We start from the raw sequence: 22,544 nt of genomic DNA, 5'->3' as shown, positions 1-22,544 counted from the left end.
TTTTTCTCTCTCTCTCGAATGAGAATAAAAACATTAGCAAGTAAAGTATCATCCTAAAATTGGATTTTAAAATTCGAGCTACCAAAACCAATATTCAACCAATTCATAACATTTAAGATTCGGTTTGAAACTCAATATTTAAACAATTAGATGTCTAAGCAATTCACTTTCTAATGTGTAATTAATAAGGACTCCTAATTGATCTTCAATCACCTTTAATTCGATTTAATTTATAAATTTATATATTTTATTATAAAATAAAACTCAATCTGACACAATGTATTAATTTATATAAATTAATAATATACAAATTTGTAAATTATCAATGCATAAAAATAAATCCTTATCGAAAATAGTTGTATTGGTGAAAATAATTCCTTCACTAAAAAAACTCTATCAAATTGCCACCTCTAAATTGACTAGTAGTTTCAAGGGATGGATGATGATAAGATTAAGAGGTGATGGTCAGCAATCATAGCCGTTGGTACTTATAATCTAAGGACGATGGACCAATAAAACTGATCAATCATATGTATTTTTACCATGGAACATGACTCCCACAGTATAAAATTAGTTGACCCTATTCCCATATGTAATGGGGTGAGGGGAGGTAAGGTAGTAGGCTGCCCCCAACGCCAGGTTGAGAGCATCAGAATTATGAATTTCCCACCGTGAGACTCAATCCCACGACCACAAGATTAAGAGACTTGCGCTCTACCAACTGTCTTAAAATGCACCCTCCCTTTACTCCACTATTTGCTCTCCATTTCTTCTTTCTCCGCACCTAATTATTTTCATTGTTTCACAGCTCACCAAAGCTCGCCTTTGGACTCACCTCATCTATAATTGCCCCTATCTTCTCTTAATATCACACTTAACCTAATAATGAATAATATTAATTCGAATATGTATTTGAAATGCATAGGTTTATTATTTTTGATAAATTACAAATTTAATATTGAATTTTCTTATCACTCTTATTTTACTCATTGTACTTTAAAAGTTTTAAATTTAATAACTTAACTTTATTTATTAAAATTTTCAATCACCCTACCGTTTTCTTCTTAACTATGTGATAACATGGCATATTTCACAGCCCAATTGCTTGTTTTCCACTCATTTGTCTCCATTCTCCATCGCCTATTTGTTGCTCGCCAATCTCACATCCATCCTCTTTCATTTCGGCTTCAGCGACCATAGTTGTTATTCTCCACCACACTCACTCTTCCACAACGCAAACTTGCACTTTGCTCTGTGTACGTTTACATCTACCCACCTAAAATCATTACTCAAACCCTTCGTCTACTCCTCGCTTCAGGTTTGCTCCCAAAACACAAAATTTCCAAGTCTCATACCTTTGCTTCTAGTAATCCAAGCTCGTTCTTTCGGATTCTCTTTATTTAAGTTTAGGACATCAAGGGCAAAGCATTATAGCAACATAGACTTAATAGTCTGAAATGATAACAAGCTTGAAAGTGGCAAATCCATTCTCAAACCACGCATCATGGTCATGAATGGAGAAGAATATCCCCAGTTACAATCCAAATCCATACGCTTACCATATAAAGATTAACTAGTTCAACAGAGATGAGATAGAGGGAAAAGGAAAGAATAGCGATATTGCGGTGAAGAAGGTGATGAGAAATACCTAAGTCCTAACCATGGTTGGCATGTTAGAAGAGAAGAACCCTAAGGAACCAAAATAACTCCTAGGGTTCCATGCAAATGCTTTGAGCTCCACATCCATTCATGGAGTTACTACTAAATGCAAAAGTCAAACACTAGTTATGGTTTAATGAAAAAAGCAGCTAATACTTCCAAAAGTTTAGTCACTGTGGATTTACAAGTAGATACAAGTGTTAGTAAAACATTACCTTCCATTTCCCTAAGGGAAGACGGTGTTTACTTCACACATGTTATAATAAGATCTAAAGTGACGTTTTCAGAAAAGAGAAAGAAAATACTTTTAAAAATATGACTACATGTTCTCCTAGTATCTAAACCCCTATGATTAAGGTGGTGTTTGTTTTCACTGTTTAAGATCTTCAAAGCTTTTATATCTGCGTCACGCAGACATTGGGCTTCGCAGACCATTTGTTTTTTAGAAGATATAAGCTCTTCTAACGTCTGTGTGTCCTCTTCTTGGCACAGACGTGGACTTATGTCTTCAAATCTCTTCTAACCTCTTCAAAGAACCATTTTTGCTATTAATTTTTTAAAAATTATAAAATATCATTAAATTTAATGAATTATTACAAAATAGTCACTATAATGTTGTGATAAATTATAAAAGATCGATAATATAATAATTATTTTATAGTATTTAGATAAATTTATTAATAATTTTATAATCTTTTAATAAATTTAATAAGTATTTTTATAATTTTTTAAACTTTATTGACGAAAATGATAATTTGTACATAACTCAACGATATCTAATATACTTTATTTGAAAAAATATTTTAAACTTAGTAAAAAATATTATACAATTAAACTTAATAAACTTTTTTTTATATAAAAACTTAGAAAATCACGGGGACATACAATTATTAGCATTAAAAAACAAAATAAATATTTTAATAAAAAAATATTCACACTATTGAAAAATCTGATTCTTATAATTTAATTCTGGTAAAGTACGAAAGTACCTTTATACAAAATAAATAAATAAAAAACAAATAATATATTTTTTATAAATAGAAAAATACTAATTGATGTATATTATATGGAGTATATTATATATATATTTTTTGATGTTACTAGAATCGGATTGTACCACTCGAATAAATTAAGATGATTTAAATGATATTATAAAATCGAGTATTGATATATTTGTGAATCGATAATAATTGAGAATTAAAATATAATTTTTTTAACAATTACTTAAACCGAAACAAACAGATTGAATTAAAATCAAATTGATTTCATTATCGATTGATTTAATAATAATTTTTAAAATGATATATATTATTAAAACCAAAATCTAATAGTCTGTAGATGTAATAATTTATAATAATAAAATTCATATAATATTTTTTTAATATATTTTTTTAAATAAAGTATATTAGATATTGTTGAGTTGTATACCAATGATCATTTTCGTCAATAAAGTTTAAAAAATTATAAAATAATTATAAAATTTATTAAAAGATTATAAAATTATTAATAAATTTATCTAAATACTCTAAAATAATTATTATATTATCGAACTTTTATAATTTATTACAACATTATAGTGATTATTTTGTAATAATTCATTAAATTTAATGACATTTTATATTTTTTTAAAAATTAATAGCAAAAATGGTTATTTGAGTATAGTTTAAAAAAAATCAGTTTATTTATATTTCAGTTTATTTTAGCAGTCTGCAGATATTAAAAAACAAACAGTCTTCTTCTTGCAGACTGCAGACTTTTGGTCCACATCTTCTGTTACAGATGCCTGCAAATGTGGTCCGTTGACTGCAGACCTTTTACCTCTGTAAAAACAAACACCACCTAAATATCAATGCACAAAAAAGGGAATAAATAACTTGGAGGCATACAATGCCCTCAGTTTTTGCTAAAAACTGCTTCATTGTCAAAAAGAGGTGATTAGTCATTTATGTGAGACTTGATTTTTGTGTTGTTGAAATATACAATTGTTGTAAACCATTTAATTTATTTTGTTTATGAGCCTTGCCTATGTTAAAAGTAACAAAAATGTGTATTTTAGTTTATCTTTTCTATGGCAAAAAAACTTTTCCCAACTTAGTTGAGAATAGTTAAAGTTGACATTTAGATAAAATTTTGCTTTCGTTCTTTTAATGGAACCCTTGTTTGAAAACGATGCAGTAGGACAATACAAAATAAACAGAAACATGCGTGACCCTCCAATTTTGGAGGTGTTTTTTTGCCCCTATGGGGGGTTTTCCCGGTGCTCAAAAGAGAGAAAGAGGGATTGTTGTGGAGACGGTGGTTGGGGTGTAACACCTTATTCCCGTATTTGTTATTGAATACGAGTCATGAACGCCACATGAAACTTTTTAAAAACATTTCTTATCTAATTTTCACTAAAATTTTATTTCTTTTAAATTATTGACAATATAATCATAACAAAATATATAAATGTCGACACCATTTCTTATAACAAAATAAAAATATACTAAGACTTCTAACAATTGATGGGAGTCGCCACCAATCAGTTTAGGCGTGATTGGACCACCAAAAATTGTTCAGGTCTTTGAAAACCAAAATTGAGGTCGAAGGCCCAACGATTTTATTAACAAGAGATGTAATTATTATATGTGTATAATTTGGGATGAAATTGGAATGTTTAGAAAGTTTGAGGACTAATTTATGATGAAGGTCATAGTTTGAGGATGAAGTCAAAATGTTAAAAAAATTGAGGACTAATTTAGAACTGTAATCATAGTTTAGGTATGAAATTGAAACACTTAAAAGTTTAGAGTCCAATTTAAAATGAGGATCATATTTTGAGGACATGTGATGCAAATAAATTTTTTTAATCGAAAGAACGCCTAGAAAGGCTAAGCTAATGGAGCATGGCTGTTATATAGTTAATCATAAAAGAAAATTGCAAATCCCAATCCTCTTTCCTAAAAAGATTCCTAATCCTCCGCACTAGTGTTAACCGACCACAACATACCTAGAATCTCAGGAAAACAAATGTTGCATGTAGTGTGGATATTTTTAGGGTGTGCATATATATATATATATATTAATAACTTAAAAATTTTGTATAGAATTAGTATAAATAAAATTTTAAAATAAATAAATATTTAAAAAAATATTAAATTTTAAGATCAGCACATGCTAGTCTTGAACATGGAGTACATCAGCCACTGGCTGTGTGCAACAAACAAAACAACCATTTAGTCTACCAAATGCATCTGTGCGGAACTATGCTCCACACCCAAAGTTTGTTCACCAAAACTTTAATGTGAAACTCCCAAATTTTAAAAACCATTATTAAGTTACATATTCAAACATATTTTTTAGTATGGATATATATATATAATCTTAGAATGAGTACAATTAATATAACATATAATTATCATAAAAAATTAGATCTCAGGATAAATATTTATCCATCCTATCCATAGCCTGGATCCGCCCTCGATTAAGATTAACAAGAGTCAAGAGCAGTGGTGAATCCAGTAAGATCCCATGGTGGATTAATGCGCATAATGAAATTCGAATTTTATTCAGATAATTATTTATTTTACTTATTGTATCCACCCTAAAATTTCTTTTGTGTCCGTTCATACAAAATTGGGAAATTCAAACTAGCAGGGTATGGCGTATGGGGGTGAAATTGGAAAATTCAAAGCAAATAAAGGGGTAGGTATCAAATCAAGTTTAATAGAGAAGGTGTTAGGGCTTTATCAAAAGGGGTTCAAAAGGAATAATCAAAGATGGGATGGGTGGGCTCATCAATTATTATAAACCTTCTTCTCTTTCTTAACTTTTTGGTTAAGATACGAACATCTTTTGGACAGATATGACAACTCCATTGTGTTTATGTAGCAACTAAACTCACCAACTAATCCCCCAATATTATAACCCCTTGGGATGGTGTGTTAGTGAGAGGTCACTCTCTAGGAAATATATTGTCTCAAATTTGTATCATTTTGTCATCAATCTTTAGTTGACGGAAGCTTAATAATACTCGCACCAAATTCTACATGATTTCCCTTTTTGGTGCATGGTTAACTACAACTATCAAACCTCCATTTCACTTGCTCAATTATCACACTAAATGTTCATGATTTCCCTTCTTGATATTAGTTTAAACCCAAAGTTTTTGTTTAGGTTTTATTTTTAAAAGATGAGAATAAAATTTTGGGTAAACTAAACGTTTAGTACCCCTATTATTACTTTTGTTCTATTTTGATCATCCAACTATTTTTTGTTTCAACATCATACCTAATGTTATGTTTTGGTTTCATTTTGGTTACTCACCGTTAAAAAATTAATGATGATATTGATGTGTCACCATAAGATAATGTTACATCATCATTGTTTTTTTAAAAAAAATATCATGTCAGCAACTCTGTTGATTTGTTAACGATGTATGACCAAAATAAAACCAAAACGTAACGCTATATATGATTTTAGAAGATAATAGTTAGGTGATCAAAATGAATCAAAAGTGATAAAACATATAGTTCACTCTAAAATTTTTAAAGTTAGACAATATTTTAAAAGACCTCATGGTATTGTGGAAATAATAATACTTCCTCTGTCCCACTTAAACGGTTTATTATTGATTTGTTTTAATCAATTTTTTTTTAATTTTGTCTTATTATTATTTAAAATTTATCATTGATAAAAATATGAAAAAATATTTTTTTAAAACCTTTAATCAAGTCGTTTTGAAATATATATTTTATAAATTTAATTTTTTAAAATATTTTTATGACAAATTTAGTAAGAGGGGATAATAATATATAACATAAAGTTGGATTAAGGACACTCGTCATGCTAAATTATCTTTTTATGATTGGGTCTTTTAATGGAACAAATGCCAATTTGATGTTAAAGTGCAGATAAATATAAAGAACAATTCTTCAAGTTGTTATATCAATGATAATCAATGGTATTCCAAGCTTCATTCCTATACATTTAATTAAACTGAATCTAAAACTAATTGCCCAATAGTCTCCATCTAATTTAAATTAAGTTATATTAATATATATATATTTTTTTTAAAAATTCTATCAACCTTAGATTCATCTTTACACTTCTTGTCAACTGCCAAGTCTTCGAATTACATAAATTAAAGATATTTTCTCCCTTTTCTTAATGTAGATTTACATACGTATAATGTTGGTAATACAAAGAATGTAGAACTTCATAGTAAGTTTGTCGTATGTATACATCGCCTATGTCGCCACCCGTACAACCTAATCTAGTTGATCTAAGTTGCCAATATGATAACTACATATACGTCTAAAATCCGATCCATTTATTTTAAATAAGAATAATGCCACATTGGTAAATACACTTTGATAAAATATTCAATATGGTATATATATTTTGAAAGTGGCTAATATGATATATGTATTTTATAAAATATATCAATTATCATTATGTATATTATTAAAATATTTGAAAATTTTAATTGATTGATTTGATACTTACCAATAATATTAATCTATATACCGTAATAATACACTAAATGATTGTTCGTTTATGGCACTTACAAATAATGTTAACCCAAATACTATAATAATATACGATATGATAATGTACATATTGTATTAAATATTTCAAAACATATATAATTACCATATTAGATATTTTATTAAATTATATGTATTATAGTATACTGTCAAAAAAATTCCAAATTACATTTTAAAAGTACATTTAATAAATTAGATATATATTAAAATATAGGTACAAAATGTTATATTATTCCTTTCAAATATGTTTAATGTTAAAATATAAAATATCATGTACTACTTAAATTATATATAATTAAAATATTTGATCTGTAAAGTTTTCTTTTAAATATACTTTTCATCCATCTGAATTTGATTCGAGTATACTATGATTTTACTCATCATCTGGTTCGATTTGAGTTTAAGAAAGTTTTATCCACTCAAAATCCGATTCGATTTTTGTAGGATAAAAATCATCTCCCTACCCAATACATATATAATTTTAGTTTTTATTAAATAAAATAGAGATCTAATTAAAAAATATAAAAGAGAGATATTATTAATTATCCCTAAATATATAAAAAGTCAATTATACTATTTTTATCATATCAAGTATAGTCAGTTAATTTTCACCCTAAACTTAAACTTGAATCGAACTTAAATATATATATATTTAAAATCTCAATCCTATCAAGTTGAATTAGATCGAATCCCGTCAGATTCAAATTACATGTCCATCTTTAAATATGATATTAATATTTTTGACCCAGTCAATTTATTTTGAAATATAGGGATTGAAGTATGAGATAATGTCAAATGTAATTAATAAAAAATATTAGCAAAATTAAGAGAAAGCCAAAAGGAAAGCCAAAATTTAGGGAAATATGTTTTTAAAAAAGATTATATGATTCCAGCATCAAACTCACCTTTCTTATTATTATTATAATTTCCGCCATTAAAAATAGGGTAAATTATACATTTAGTATTTAAACTATCAGTTTTGATTTGTTTTAATACTAAACTTTTAATATTTTCAAAATCATGCATAACGTTTAGTTTTTGTTTCATTTTAGTACTCCCATAAAAAACTTAACATTAAGTTTTGAAAAAAAATTAAAAGTATATGTATTAAAAAATACCAAAACTGATAGTTTATGAACTAAACGCATTAAGTTTTTAACGCGGAACCTAAAATGAAATAAAATAAATGTAAGGTATGATTTTGAAAAACTTGAAGGTTTAGGTGCTGAAATAGACCAAAATGTATAGTTTAGCTACTAAACTCGTAGTTTACCCTAAAAGAATCAGATAAACAGCGTTAAGTGACAACGTTAACACCGACGAAGCAGGTACATATATTAATAAACAGAAACATTCTCAAACACATGACCAAAAGGAGCACAGACACAGCGGGAACAGCTCAATAAGGCGAATCAAAGAGATTTTTGTTGTTCATCAAACCGGACCAAAAGCGTGAGTAATTTACCACTCATCCCCCTCTCCCATTTCAAAACTTGTGATCCCTTCTTCTTCTTGGATTAAATACACGTTAAAAATTTCCGTTTTTTAAAAAAAATTCCAAATCTGTGTTTGAATGTTTTTTTTTCCATTGTTTGATCTGAACTTAGATTTCATTTATTTTCCTGCATTCAGAAAAAGGGTGTTTTTGCTTTGGTTTTGTTTGGGGTTATAGATTTTGTTTTTTGTTTTACAATATTCACACAAATCCGGATGACACTTTTCCTTTTTTGAGTGGTTTCGAGGGATATTGCTGTGATGTGAAAATAATGAAAATTTAATGCCAGTTTAGTTGAGTTGAAGTATTGGATTGTTTTAAGAAACTCAGGTTTGTTTATGTATAGCATTTTAGGTTCTCTTTTGCTTTTGATTTTCCAGGAACCAAATGGAGAGTTAGTAACCATTGCTGGTACAATTATCATTTTTTCTGTCCTTTTTGGAGGGTTGAATGAGATTCCTAAGCCTCGAAAGTGCATATCTGTGTTTTTAAGTAGATAGCATTACCGGTTTTCATTAGGGACATCTATGATTACATGTTACAATCTTGGTGTGAATAGAATTGATTTTGGAATCAGTCCAGGTTTTATCAATTTCCTTTGATTCTAAATTCAAATGATAGGAATATTCTTTTGTTCTATCAAAACAAAGTTCTCCATTCTTTTTCCTTTGCTTTGGTGTGGCTTTTGACTTATGATTGTTGCTTTATGCTCTGTTGTGATTATGATTGAATTGACTTATTGGACTTTTATGAGAATTATGGACAAAGCAATCCCTTTTAATAGATGCAAATGATTCCTTTTTCCTATAATTTTTACAAAGTCTGTACGGTGTAGCCTGTGAAGGGTCGCTGCATGAACAATGTCAGTTGATTTTTTTCCATAAAGAAATCAAAGATGTCTTTCCTGGTCGGTGAAGCCAATTTCTTTTTATGCAAAAAGTATTTTCATGTCAATTGTCAAGGTTTATTTTTTGGTTTAGTGTGAATGTCTTTGGTATTTGCTCCTCTTTCGCCTCGAAAGAACTATTCATCTTTCACAGTATCAGTTCTTTGATTCCCTTTTAGTGATTAGTTTCATTCCTGATGATAATTGAGCTTAGTTTACGGGAGAGGAAAAGCCTTGGTCTTGTATGGAGCTATGTTACATGGATATTTCATTTTCTCTATACCTGTGTCCAATGCATATCCAACATTGTTATGGGAGTATAATCCTTCAAGTATATAGAAAAATATCATATAAATGATTGTGCAATATTAGACACATACCCTTATCTAACACTAACTATTAGCGTGGATAATGTAGGTATGGAGCATACCTAAGAATCAATTAATAAGCCTATTAAAGAGCAATCCTGTCAAAGTGCAGGGCTTTATTAGTGCTGAGGAAGAGAGATACTTTCTTGAAGTCTTTCTCTAACTGCAAAGCGTTGACTTTTCACTTGATATCATATCTGATATTCTCTTTATGTACCATTTGAATTGCAATTGAAGAAATTACTCTATAACTTCTATATTTGGGGTCTATAGAATCTATATTATTCCTTCTGTTCTATCTTCATTGGGGTGATTGAGATAAAACTTTATTATATGCCATTGCATCTAAAGATGATTGATTGCTCTGAAATAGCATGATTTCCATCAATCTAATGGTGATTAAACTTGTTTATGGTTTTCTGTAAACAAGCATCAATATGAGGTTTCTGATGGCATTTTGGATGTTGCAATTGAAATGTGCAGTTCAATGGGAGTAGAAGTTACTGATATCTGCATGGACAAGCAATCAGATTCTATAATAGTGCAGTCAAATGGATTTTCACTTGATTCAAATGATGAAGCATTTCATAGTCATCACGATGCCATGCAGTCATATGTGAACGGGGATCCTGATCTCCAAGGTACAGAAGAAGGCTCTGAAGCAAAAGAATATGAGGTGAAGGAATGCACTACTGAAAATTCAGTGCTGAAATCTGAACTAAGTCACATTGAGAACACTAAGGAAGAGCAAAGCATGTTAAGCTCCAATCTTGACACTGGCAAAGCAAAGTATAAAAAATCAAGAGTTTCCAAGCATGAATCAAAACATGCTGTAGCAAATATCCGAACAAAGCACACTGTTCCGCATCCATTTGCCCTTGCAACTGAAAAGCGTGCTTCATCTGGAACTCGTCTGGCATCAGCTGAAGCTTGCACTGGGACTGGTTTGAACAAATCTTCTAACACAACTGGTGCACTTCATCCAGACCCAAGAAAACAGAATCAGGTAACCTTCCTCATTAAAGATATCGCTTTCTTTAAAGTCCCCGATCCATGGGAGTGCAAGTAATATATACTTGAGGCACAGGCCTTGGTCAAGTTATGTGTTAGAATCTGTATAAATTGATGAAAACTATATTGATTGGTAATATCTGCAAAATTTTCTTCCTCTGGATCTTTAATTCATTTTAACATTTCTGTGCATGCTCTTAATGAAAACCTGAAGGAATAGCATCGTGCCGCAATTAATAGCCTGCACTTTTTTAAAGTATAAATTCAGAAATGGAGATGTTTACAAAAGGGAATAATAAACTCAGCAGTGAATCATTGATTGATCAACTACGAGCATAGAAATATCTTTCCTTTGTTTTCTCTCCCTCATAGTTGCTCATGAAGTGTCTATATGTTTGCCAGCAGCCACAATCGGTCTTGAGGAAACCTCTGCAACCTAATAACAAGAAGCATCCTGATGATGATGAATCTTATTCTGTTAATTCCATATATCCTCTTTCTACTTGTATTTTAAGCTCACTTATGCTTTTTCTACACTTGTTTGTTGTTATCTTTGACATGCTGTCTTTCTGTTCAAATTCATATGTTCTTATATGTAGGGTATCTTCTGTTTGAAAATTTGGTATCGGGAATGTTGATATTATCTTCCAAAATGTCCACACGTTCTGCTGTTGTAATTGAGAAAAAAATTGCTCAATTAGCAAAAAAGTTGTCAAATTATGAACACTAAACATGGTTAAATGGAAACGTTTATTGTCAAAAATTTGTAAAAAATGCATTAGATTTGATGGCACTGCAAGCCCATGGCAAAGCATGGATTCATCTATGTCCAGAAATCACAGATGTTATCCCTTGACTATACAAAGCACTTTGGAGTCTTCCCGGACTGCTAAGCCGAAGTCAACTGTTGCATCAGCTCCTACATTTCGATGTTCTGAGCGTGCGGAGAAGAGGAAGGAGGTATTGCTGTGACTTGGACATGATATTTGCATCTGCCTTCAAATTAGCATCTGCAAAATCTGAAACACAAATCCTTGTCTCACTTTGTTGTTTTCTTGTAGTTCTATTCGAAACTGGAGGAGAAACACCAAGCTCTGGAGGCCGAAAAAACCCAAAGTGAAGCCCGGACTAAGGTGCAACAGCTCACCATGCTACCTACATCTCTCTCTGTCTCTATCTCTCATGTCTACTTTTTCTAGTTTACTGTCCGAGGCAGATGATTAAGTTCCTAAATTATTATTTCCCCCTTGCGTCTAACTTGAAATTTTTTTTGAAAACTTTCAAGGAAGAGATGGAGGCAGCCATCAAGCAATTCAGGAAGAGTTTGGCATTCAAGGCAAGTCCAATGCCAAGCTTCTACCATGAGGGACCACCACCAAAAGTTGAGCTGAAAAAGGTATAGTACCGATTTTCATTGATCTTTATCCATAATTAACCTGGCCAAACAGTTAATTCACTATTTAATTAGATATCAGCAACAATAAGTGTATAATTCATTGTCAATGAAATACATACTCTGCATTTTTTGCTTAAATTTTGATATGTGTTTTGTGTGCACGCCAGATGCCACCAACTCGTGCAAAGTCTCCGAAGCTAGGTCGGAGGAAGAGTTGTAGTGGTCCAGTCACTTCAAGTCAGGGTGAGAAGGTAAAAGGTGCTTATCACAAAAATCGTCACAGTTTGGGTAGTCTAAGAGAAGACATTATCGCCGCCACTTTTGGTTCAGCAAACAAAAAGAATCAAAACAACGTCCAGAATGGCAATGGTCCATTGAAATTCAAAGATGAATCCTTGAAAGCACAAGAGATGAGTGAGTCAATTCCACCCAAGGCAAATGGCCACACTGACTCAGACATTAATTTCCTAACTTGAGTTTCTGGTGAGTTTTCTAATTTAAGGGGAATGGCTTATTCCTCGTTTTCTCGTGATTTCACTAAAGAATGTTTATTTTGTTGTCTTAAAGCTGCAAAGACTTGTTTTTTGGGTTGTTATTAAGTGTAAATTTCTGTAAGTTATGTTCATATATATAAACGTCCCTGATTTGCTGTAATATTTCAGTCAAGACACTCCAATTCACTTATTTGAACAATTCAATAAAATTTTATCATATTTTCCTTTCTGTTTATTTTCCAAAACAGACTTAAAATAAGAAGTTAGAGTAGTCCTTTCTATACACATACTTGAGTTGATAATTTTTGTTAATATTTTATATATAAATAATTAAACCGTTGAATTTTATTAATTCATTTTCTATAAACTATTAAGCTGTTGATAACTAAATCCACGATGTAATTGTAAAAGGGCTGAATCCAAAAATAGTTGATGATCTAAATTCTCAATTTTCGTTTAAAATAATTAAATTCAACAATGGCTGAATCAAAAATAGGGATTGAAGTCTTGAAGTTAATTCGGTAGTAGAAGAGAGTATTGTTCCCCTTAGAGGTATTGGGTTCGAGTAATTATATTTGTAAGATGTGTATGCATTGTCAATGACTTAGAAAGATTTTGAACACATACTATCATGTAATCATTCCATATAATTAAAGAAAATGGTTAAATCAACTTTCGATTATAAAAATCACGTAAAATTCTAGAATGAATGTCATTGGATTTAGGGTTTTTAGATTTAAATCGTGATTGGGATTCGTTGGTGGTTGTTAATCGGGTGGTTGGTCATCGGCTTGAGGTGTGATCGAGAGTAAGTTTCGTTGACCATAACGATGACAACAAAGGACAATGGTCGGCGTGGGTATAGGGACTGTATTTAGAGTTCTTTTAAAGTTGTGATATTTTTAAAATTTGAAAAATATTGAGTTTTTTTAAAAATTATAATTATAGTTTTTATTTTAAATAAATTTTTTAAATTACCAAAATGTGACATTTGTAAATTAATATAATTTTTAACGACGGATACCTAAAATGACAATAGTTATAAAGTTATGTAATTAGATTGACAAAAAAAATTAGACAATAATTTAAGAAAAATATTTAATTTAAATAAATATTTTTATATTAAGCCTTAACAATATATCAGTATGTAACATTCCCTGTAAATTTATCCCGAATACCCCTCTTTCTTTCTTTTTATGAGTAGCGGCAAAAGTGAGTTGTGTTTAACCTCCAAAAGTTAATGGCAAGTGAAAATAAGGCAAGTTTGTTTAACCTCTTTGAATATGGAAGGCAGTTGACGTTGGTTTAGGAATGAAAAGAGATAATCTGTGTGATTAGTGTCATTGGCATGCAGTTGCAAACTAAGATAAAACATCTCTTTTCTCTCACAGCAGAACAAAACTCAAAAAAATAGTTAATTTCCTTTTCTGGGCTTTTAATAATAATTATAAAAAAAGTTGCAAAAGGAATTAGCTATATTTTCCATGGATTTAGAGTGCAAGAGGTATGTGGGTCTCCATAGATCAGGCTTTTTTTCTCCCTCGGGTATATTTTTATATTTTCCCCTCAATTTCACATGGTTTTTGCACTTATCACTTTGCTTCTTTTCTTGCCTATTCTGAAATATGTATTTCCCCCCCTACTTTATATGCTTTTTTCCCTATTTTATTAATCTTTTTGCCCATGGGATGCCTTTGCATGATGCTTTATGAATTGAAACTAAACAATATTACTGCCTTCTGTGGTGCTGTTTATTTATGTTGTAGATAGCCTTTTTTTTCCTTTTGTGGTAGATATGTGTGAATGTGTTATCTCATTGCATTGAATCTTTTCATCTGTGAAGGTATTTTCAATGAAACTTATAAGATATTTTTATTAAATGTTTGATTTTCATCTTATATTATGTTCAAATTTGTTAAACTTAGTATTTTTGTGGGGAATTAGGAGCTTGTTTAGAAGGACTGGTTTCTGATGCAACTGTTCAAGTAAATTAGAGGATTGACTTCTAGGAGAAAGCCAATTTGTGTGAAAAATCTAAGCTTAGCTTCAACCAAACCTATGCCTAAACTGCTTCGGTTGCATCGCCGGTTCCATGAATTTGATTTCTATGTAGCAAAAGATGGGGTTCCTTGTCAATCTGTGCTTACGTTTGTGTTGAACAAATGTTGCTTGGTTCGATGTGTGATCCATTAATTTAAACTGAATGATAGACAAGGCATTGTGAATTTTCCCTCTTTTATGAAATTATTTTAGGATAAGGGATCAAATCTTTTCTTTTCTTCTTAAACTTAGTCTACCGTGTTCTTTCTTTTTATGCAATTGTTCGGATAAGAGATTAATCTCTATCATGTTTGTTATTATTCTTTGCTAAATAGCGTGTGAGGTAGGATTTTTGTTACGATATATCACTATATATCCCTTTCGATTTTCGAATTCGTATGTACAATCCCAATTGGGGAAAACTAGCAATCCAATTTATTAAAACTAATGATTCAATTAGCATTTATGCCTTATAAATTGTTGAGTTAAACAAACAAGTCACAAACTTTAGGATTTATTTATTTAGAATTATGTATTTATGTAAACACAAAAATCACACACACTGCTACAGAGCTTGGATATGCATTGATTGAGCAGTGAAAATATGAGGAAATTTGTAGAAGAATATGATTAATGTCGATTAAAATACTATTTTTTGTGAAGGAATTTGAATGTTGTTTCAGCAAGAAGAGTAAACTGTTTTCCTGCACTATGGTGCAGGTTCTAGGATAAGTGACTTTCTGTATCTTCATCTAGCTTGATTTGTTATACCTTCCATTCAATTACTAGAATGAAATTCGAGTGCTTAATATTGGATTCCCATGATATAGTTGCATTTGGTATAGATTTTCTTATTGGTGTTTCACATTCTTGTATCATGAATTTATTGCAAAAAATCGAATAATTTCGTTACATAAGTTGATATTGGTAGAGTGGATTAGAGAAACGAGTGATTGCCAGCATGATATAAATTGGTCTTTTTTGCATGATATCTTCTCTTGGGATGGTGTAATTGATTGTAGATAACATTCCTCGTCCATCTGGTTCTGTAGATATGAATAATTATTGGTTTTATGCCTCATGAACTCTAAAATTATGGTCAATTTCTTTTTTGGATTAGAGTTTATAGTTGTGGCAATTATTCACCAAAAGAATTTGGACAAATGATTATGTCCAATACATAGTGTCAAGCATGTTACCCTAACTCTTTGATTTTCCGAAAGTATTGGTGCCCAACGCTTATTCTGACATGGATAAGGGACCTACGGCATACTCATTTCTGACTGATACCCTTATCCTTTACTCACCGCGAGTCTGGGTAACGTAATATGTGAGCCATGCACATTGTTCAAGTTCAGAAGTTTGTTTGCAGCTTTATGCTTGTCTTATTCTCTCTACAAAAATGGTGGAAGATTTTTGTACAAAAAATGAATTTTCTATGATATTTTCTCTTTTGCATTCTTTGTTTAAATATGGTTCCCGAGGTTCCTGAATGCAATGTAAAGAGAGTATCATGTTGCAGTCTTGAGATCCAATTAAAGTTTTAAGTAGTATCAAAACTGTTTTCAAAAATCGCATTTTAGAGAATGGTTAATTTTTCGTTCTTTTGCAACACAATTCTATGACCTGACATTAACTCTCCTGAGATTTCAGGATTCCGAACTGAAGGAATCATCGAGCAAAAAATGATCTTTGAGAGTGACAACATAGAATCAGTGACTGATTTAAGACTTGCTCTGGGGTATTCCAGTTGTGGCCAAGCCAGGCCCGGTCCTGATATTTTAAGGGTTATAGGTCAGGACGTGACGACAATAAGATAAGTGGAGGTCCACACTTAATTCCTCTCCTAATCATCAAAATAGGGCTCACTAGATTACCATGTTTTCAAGTGTTTGAAATAAAAAATGATGTTTAAAAATATTTTTTTAATTATTAAAATAAAAAATATTTTCAAGGAAAGGTCTCTGTCCCAATTGTAGCCACTGACCTGCTGTCAGAATTAGTTTGGTCTCCAAGGAAAGGTCTCTGTCCCAAATGTACTGAGTGCTGCTTTGCTGATAAAAACATTCCCTCGTTTGGGGTGCAGGAAGCCATATGTTTTTCTCACTACAAGAAACTAATGCATCTGCAAGGTCAAGTGATGACAAGCCTATCGATGAAGAAATTTCCAATAAATCCGTATCGGCATTTCATGATATGAATCCCAAGGTTGCCAATATAGAAAATTTAGACAAATCTGTTGGGAATGATGATACTATCAAATTATGTCATGAACAGCAGAATGATAGTGATAATTCTTCCAAAGGCATGTCAAGTTCGTATAATTCATTCATTTATTTTATTTGTTCGTGTTGTCGTAAGATTTAATTCTTTTTCTCTAAAATTGCCGAGAAACTCTCCTTTTTGCAGGAATTGAGAACTTTGTAGAGGATATAAGCCCAAAGATAGGAGAATCTGATGAAAATCTTATTGAAAATCTAGTGGATTCTAAAGGAGCATATTCCTCTCGTCGAGACAATAACCCAGTGGCTAAAATAGTTGACTCGATCAAAAACAATTTTTCAAGTCCACCAATTGCATAATGATGTCGTCTTATTCACTTGTTTAGCACCTTGAGAAAGTAACATGTCCAAGAAAACGTTACAGTTTTTTTTTTGGCGTGTTAAACTGTTTCAGCATCTTGAATGGACATATATTAATTATGGAGCATGATTATAAGAATTCTTGACATGGTTTCTCTCTTGTTTTTTGTCATTGCTAAGCCAATTATTTGCTTAGACTTCCTTTATTTGGATAGAGTTTATATTTTTCCTTTTTACTCTCCGGAATTGACATGTAACTGATATATTTTATTCTCTTCTCAACAAAAAACAGATGAAAGGAAACTGGATGTTGCACAGTTTTCAAAAACGGAGATCGTCTTGGCATCTAAAGTTCTTACTGATAATGAACATGAAGCATGCATACCACGGGAGAAAAATCCAACACTCCCTGGTAGAAAACAAGATGAATCAGCTTCATTTAAGGATAAAAAGAGGAAAAGTAAGATGAAGGGGTACATTTCTTCTACTCTTTGGCCTATTGAAAAAGTGGAGGCAACTGCTGAAAACGATTTGTGGGTTCTGATAGGTGATAATGCGTGTGTTACAAGCAAGGTTTCAGGTTCAGAATCTGCATCTGAAGTTGAAAAGAACTTTCAACACAATAAGGAGATAAAACCGGAGGAGATATCTGGTGATGAACATTCTCCGACTAACAGCAGAATACTTAGATATAGAAGAAAAGGGAAGGAAAAAGCTTCATCTGATGGAGATGTTAAAGGAATGATGTCCCAAGAAGAGGATGACAGCCATGAAAGTGCTGAAAGTTGTAATTGTGCTGGATTATTCTGTGCAGGCAAAAAACGAGGGGGCTTTGAGCAACAGTTGATTGTGGGGAGCAAACGACTGAAAAAGCAAATGGGTGAAAGCCCTTGTTCCTCGTTACTTGTAAAAGAAGACAGCATGAACTGGATATCAAATATGATGAAAGGATTTATGAAATCGAAAGATGAGGCACCATCTTTGACGCTTACTGTTGCAAATCCTAACCAGTCACATGAGATTCCTGTCAGGAATCTTGATGCAACTGATAAGAGCCAAGATCCTGGGTGCAGATATATTGGGTTTCAATCTTTTTTCCACTCGATGTATTCACCAAAAACTATGGTCCAAGAAACAATACAAAATGAAAACAATCGAACTGGAGTTGAGCAAACTGACAAGATTTGTGACAGTGATGCTACTCCAATCGCCTGCCATGCAGAAATTTTTAACTTACATAAAGTATCTCTGCTATCAAATGAAAGATTAGAAGAACCAATTTCTAGTGGTAGAGCAGGTTCACCAGCCCAGCTGAAGATTTCATCGGTGAATTTTTCTACCGGTAAGAGCACTGAGGGAAATTCTTCAGAGAATGAGAATCCGTGCAACTTGGCAGTGAACGTGGAGAAAGATAGAGCAAGCTCTAGTTCTTTATTGGGTAAACGAAGGGCGATGAATTCTGAAAACATCAATTCTGACTCACCATCTGAGGGAAAGACGGTTCATAACATTAGTTCCAAAAGCAACCTTCTAGGGAGCTTGTGGATAACTCGGTTTACTCCGAAGCCTTCTAGCTCCTTGCTGAACTATGATAACAGTGGTGTCGTTGAGTGCTCAAGTGACTGCGTGAAGATTACTCCCTGATCCAATGTGAATGTTTCTAGCAACCTCAAGATTGTGGAGGCTAAGCGGCAATGTGTCGAAGAGACACTAATCGGTTCTGGTAAAGAATTACCTTCTGATACTCAAATTAAGGCATCCATTAGGTTCAAGGAAATTATAGTTCAAAATGACCAGAAATCCAAACGTAATGTGATCCCTATTTTACCCTCTTCTAAAATAAAAGATTCAGAAGTGATGGCTTCTCTTTTTGCTAGAAGATTAGATGCCCTCAAACACAACATGCCTTATGGTGTATCGGACAATACAACTTCAACTATCATCTGTTTCTTTTGTGGAAGAAAAGGCCATCATTTTCAATTTTTTCCGGAGATAACAGATAATGAGATTGAAGATCTTCTGAGGAATATGAAGTCTTCTAATAAATTGGAAGAAGTAACTCGTGTGTGCATTAGATGCTTTGGGCTTGATCATTAGGCTGTTGTGTGTCCTACCACGTCGAGATGTCAACACCAATCAGTCTGTATAGCTTCTTTGGCTAATCTCAGTGGACTGCATTGTTATGCAGGATTTGAAGAGAATAAGAACCTTGTAGAATACAGTCAAGAAGCTATTGATCCAACAACAATTCAGGGTGGGATCGATAATGGGTAAGGCCCCGATACTAGTTATGGGGTTAATGCGGACAAAATGAGATCAAACACAAATGAGAATAAGAAACATGTATATTCTAGTTTGAAGGAAAATGAGTAAAAAGAAAACCAGATGACATCTTGGGGTAATACGATCAATCAGCAGGTTTCAGATAGGACAAAGACAATCTTCGATGCTGTTAGGTTGCTTCGTTTGTCACGAACAGACATCCTGAAGTAACTAGACCATCATTTTCATTGGTAATTTCATTTTCTTAGCTAGTTCTATGTCAGAAATTTTGCTCAAATGTAGCTGTCGTAGATTCAACCAAAAGGATGCAATTAAAAGCATTCCCTTACGCACATTGGGCCGTAAAGGTTTCACTATGAAGTACCTAAAAGAGTGGGAAATGAATATGATTTACTGGAGCGGGGTTGATTGCTGCTATTATCTTTTATATCACCGAAAATTCAATCCTTCGTTTTGGATTTTTAATGCAACATGAACTTCAGGTGGATGAATTCACAAATACCACTCTCGCATCTTGAAGGGTTTTTCCTGCGTTTGCGGCTTGGGAAATGAGAGGAAGGATTAGGAGGAACTGGATATTATGTTGCCTGTTTAACTGGCATGACATTGAGCAGATTGTGGTATTTCATGCTTGTTTGGTTGTTTATTCTTTTAATACTAAGATTATTTTCAGATTGTTATTTAAGTTTCTGTCTCATTTGGACGCACTTATTTATGCATAAATCATGCAAAGACATTTTCCCTGTTTTCTCTTTGTTTATTTTTTGCATATTAATTTCCTTCTAAATACACAGGGTCACACGCACAAGGGACAGGGCAAAAGACCAATAATTCTGTTTCCGTTAATATAGGGGGATGAAATGCTTTGTCGAAAGCCAATACATCTCCAACCACAGTTTTCTTGAGGTAAAAATCCAACTTCATTTCCTATTCAATTGCTCGTTTCGCGATTCTTCGTATGTACCTATGTCTTTTGTTTGCATGTACCATGAATTATGTTTCTAGCTTTCAACTTGATGATCCAATGATCTACTCACTCTTGCCTCTGAAATTTTCTTTTTCTATAATTCAACTTTGATAGTTCAATGTCTATTATCATCGTAATAGTAATCATAAGCATTCATAACCGCTTCTACTTTGTGAGTTTTAGTTAAAGATAAACATTATCTACACGAGAACCTAAGGTATTTCTGAACATTTTCATTGTTTACCATAGCTCATAGCAGAAACTTGGAAGTAGTTATTAGGATCCATTAAAGTACCTTTCTTTGATCGTGTAAAAGATCAAAAATCGCAACTTGGTAGGGAGATTACATAACTCTTATTTGGTTTTTCGAAATTTTCTTGAAGAAACAGTCGAACCAAAACTATATATATTCGTCTTGCAGGATGAGCTTATGTCATGGTTGCATTCAACTGCAAGAAGTGGTGGCAAGATCCCATCTGAGGAACAACTGGCAATGACAGTTGAAGAAAGAAGAATGAAAGGCTTTTAGGCACCATATGTTTTTTCCCCTGTTTCAGCAATTGATTTGTACCATACTTATGAGGTGCTGTATTTTCTGTTCTACATATAAGTTCCCCCTCCCTCCCATTTCTGTGATCATTTCTGGGTTTAGTGCAAATAACACAATCAGTGTGCAAGACTGTTGAGCAAGCAAGAGGAATGAGTCTCGGCCTGATTTTGGTTAGAATTATTGATTTCATTGTCAAATTTCAATTGTTTTTTTATTGAAAAAATCCATGTACTATTCTAAGAACATATTACATGATATTTGCAGGATTTAAACAAGTACTAAGCCGTTGTTGTAGTAAAATAGATCCCGGTACAACTAAACGGTCCGTTGCAAATGCGGAACCGTACAAAGATAGAGGTAGATTGTTTTCTTTGATACATTCAACCCTACTGTGAGCATGTATTTCAAACGGACAAAACGTTTTGTTAAAAAAATTCATCAATTTCTTATCCTATTAACTTAATTCAATTAATACAATCTCAAGTATATATATGTAACTAATGTTTTCTCGATCATAAATTAACATAATAAATTCTTGGTACGATTAAACTATCTTATTTTTCTCTTTTGTTTTTCAAATTAAGAAACTGTTTTATTCAATAAATAAATAAAACTTATTTTGTTCTCTGGTTGTCCATTCCATAGAATAACACAATAGATTGCATTGGTATTAAAATAATAATAATAATAATAATAAACTACTCAAATGACCACTTAACTATAGGATTGGTGTCAATATGATCATCGTACTTTCAATTTTGTTAATACGGTCATATAACTATTTAAATAGTTTCAATGTAGTCACTTACCGTTAAATACTAAACAACGAAGCTGATGTGGTTGTCATTGAGTAGCGACGGGTCGAAGTGTACATTTAAAATGATTTTATAGCGAAAAAGGTAAAATGGCTGAGAAATTAATCTGACTATTAATCGACAATTCAAAAAAAAAATTAATAGTCCATTCAAAGGCTGATAAATTCTTGGAGAAGGATTGAGATGAGTGGACTTCATCACGAAAAAGGAAAACCTAGTCGGAAATATGATAAGTAATCTTTTTTATTATTATTATTACGTGGTTTGTTTGTTTTAGGGGATTAGGGTTGAATAAATAATTTAGGGGTTAATATTTGAGATTAGGGTCAATATTTGAGAATAGGGTTTATATTTAGGGTTTGGGTTAATAAATGATTTTAGTGTTAACATCTTGATGTAGGATTAAAATTTCAATTTAGAGTTGATAAATGATTTTAGTGTTACCATGTAATCTTCTAGGCCTGACCTAA

The 22,544-nt window shown here is 31.9% G+C and overlaps 2 protein-coding genes across 2 annotated transcripts; both read left to right on the top strand.

Annotated features, from left to right (window-relative positions):
• The first annotated feature begins 8,620 nt into the window (after positions 1–8,620).
• Positions 8,621–13,056, top strand: LOC120145724 (protein WVD2-like 3). Its single transcript, XM_039159483.1, has 7 exons — positions 8,621–8,639; positions 10,420–10,942; positions 11,350–11,435; positions 11,814–11,907; positions 12,009–12,080; positions 12,233–12,343; positions 12,511–13,056. Exons 2-7 carry the CDS (start codon positions 10,424–10,426, stop codon positions 12,817–12,819), a joined length of 1,191 nt encoding a protein of 396 aa, XP_039015414.1. The 5' UTR covers positions 8,621–8,639; positions 10,420–10,423; the 3' UTR covers positions 12,820–13,056.
• Positions 13,057–17,722: 4,666 nt separating this feature from the next.
• On the top strand, positions 17,723–21,301 carry LOC120145734. Its single transcript, XM_039159493.1, has 3 exons — positions 17,723–19,948; positions 20,225–20,648; positions 21,131–21,301. Exon 1 carries the CDS (start codon positions 17,925–17,927, stop codon positions 19,101–19,103), a length of 1,179 nt encoding a protein of 392 aa, XP_039015424.1. The 5' UTR covers positions 17,723–17,924; the 3' UTR covers positions 19,104–19,948; positions 20,225–20,648; positions 21,131–21,301.
• Positions 21,302–22,544: the final 1,243 nt, after the last annotated feature.

The sequence above is a fragment of the Hibiscus syriacus genome, unplaced genomic scaffold (assembly GCF_006381635.1).
Source record: "Hibiscus syriacus cultivar Baekdansim isolate YM2019G1 unplaced genomic scaffold, ASM638163v2 tig00002478_pilon, whole genome shotgun sequence".
Taxonomy (NCBI): Eukaryota; Viridiplantae; Streptophyta; class Magnoliopsida; order Malvales; family Malvaceae; genus Hibiscus; species Hibiscus syriacus.
The sequence above is the reverse complement of the archived record's forward strand: the minus strand, read 5'-3'. Positions and strand labels throughout refer to the sequence as shown.

What these genes read in the sequence shown, in the direction of transcription:
- LOC120145734 (XM_039159493.1), top strand. Translation starts at nt 17,925, where the DNA reads ATGAAGGGGTACATTTCTTCTACTCTTTGGCCTATTGAAAAAGTGGAG.
- LOC120145724 (XM_039159483.1), top strand. Translation starts at nt 10,424, where the DNA reads ATGGGAGTAGAAGTTACTGATATCTGCATGGACAAGCAATCAGATTCT. An exon ending in TCTTATTCTGTTAATTCCAT is followed by an intron (nt 11,436 to 11,813) that starts ATATCCTCTTTC and finishes GACTATACAAAG; the next exon opens with CACTTTGGAGTCTTCCCGGA. An exon ending in AAAGTGAAGCCCGGACTAAG is followed by an intron (nt 12,081 to 12,232) that starts GTGCAACAGCTC and finishes AAAACTTTCAAG; the next exon opens with GAAGAGATGGAGGCAGCCAT.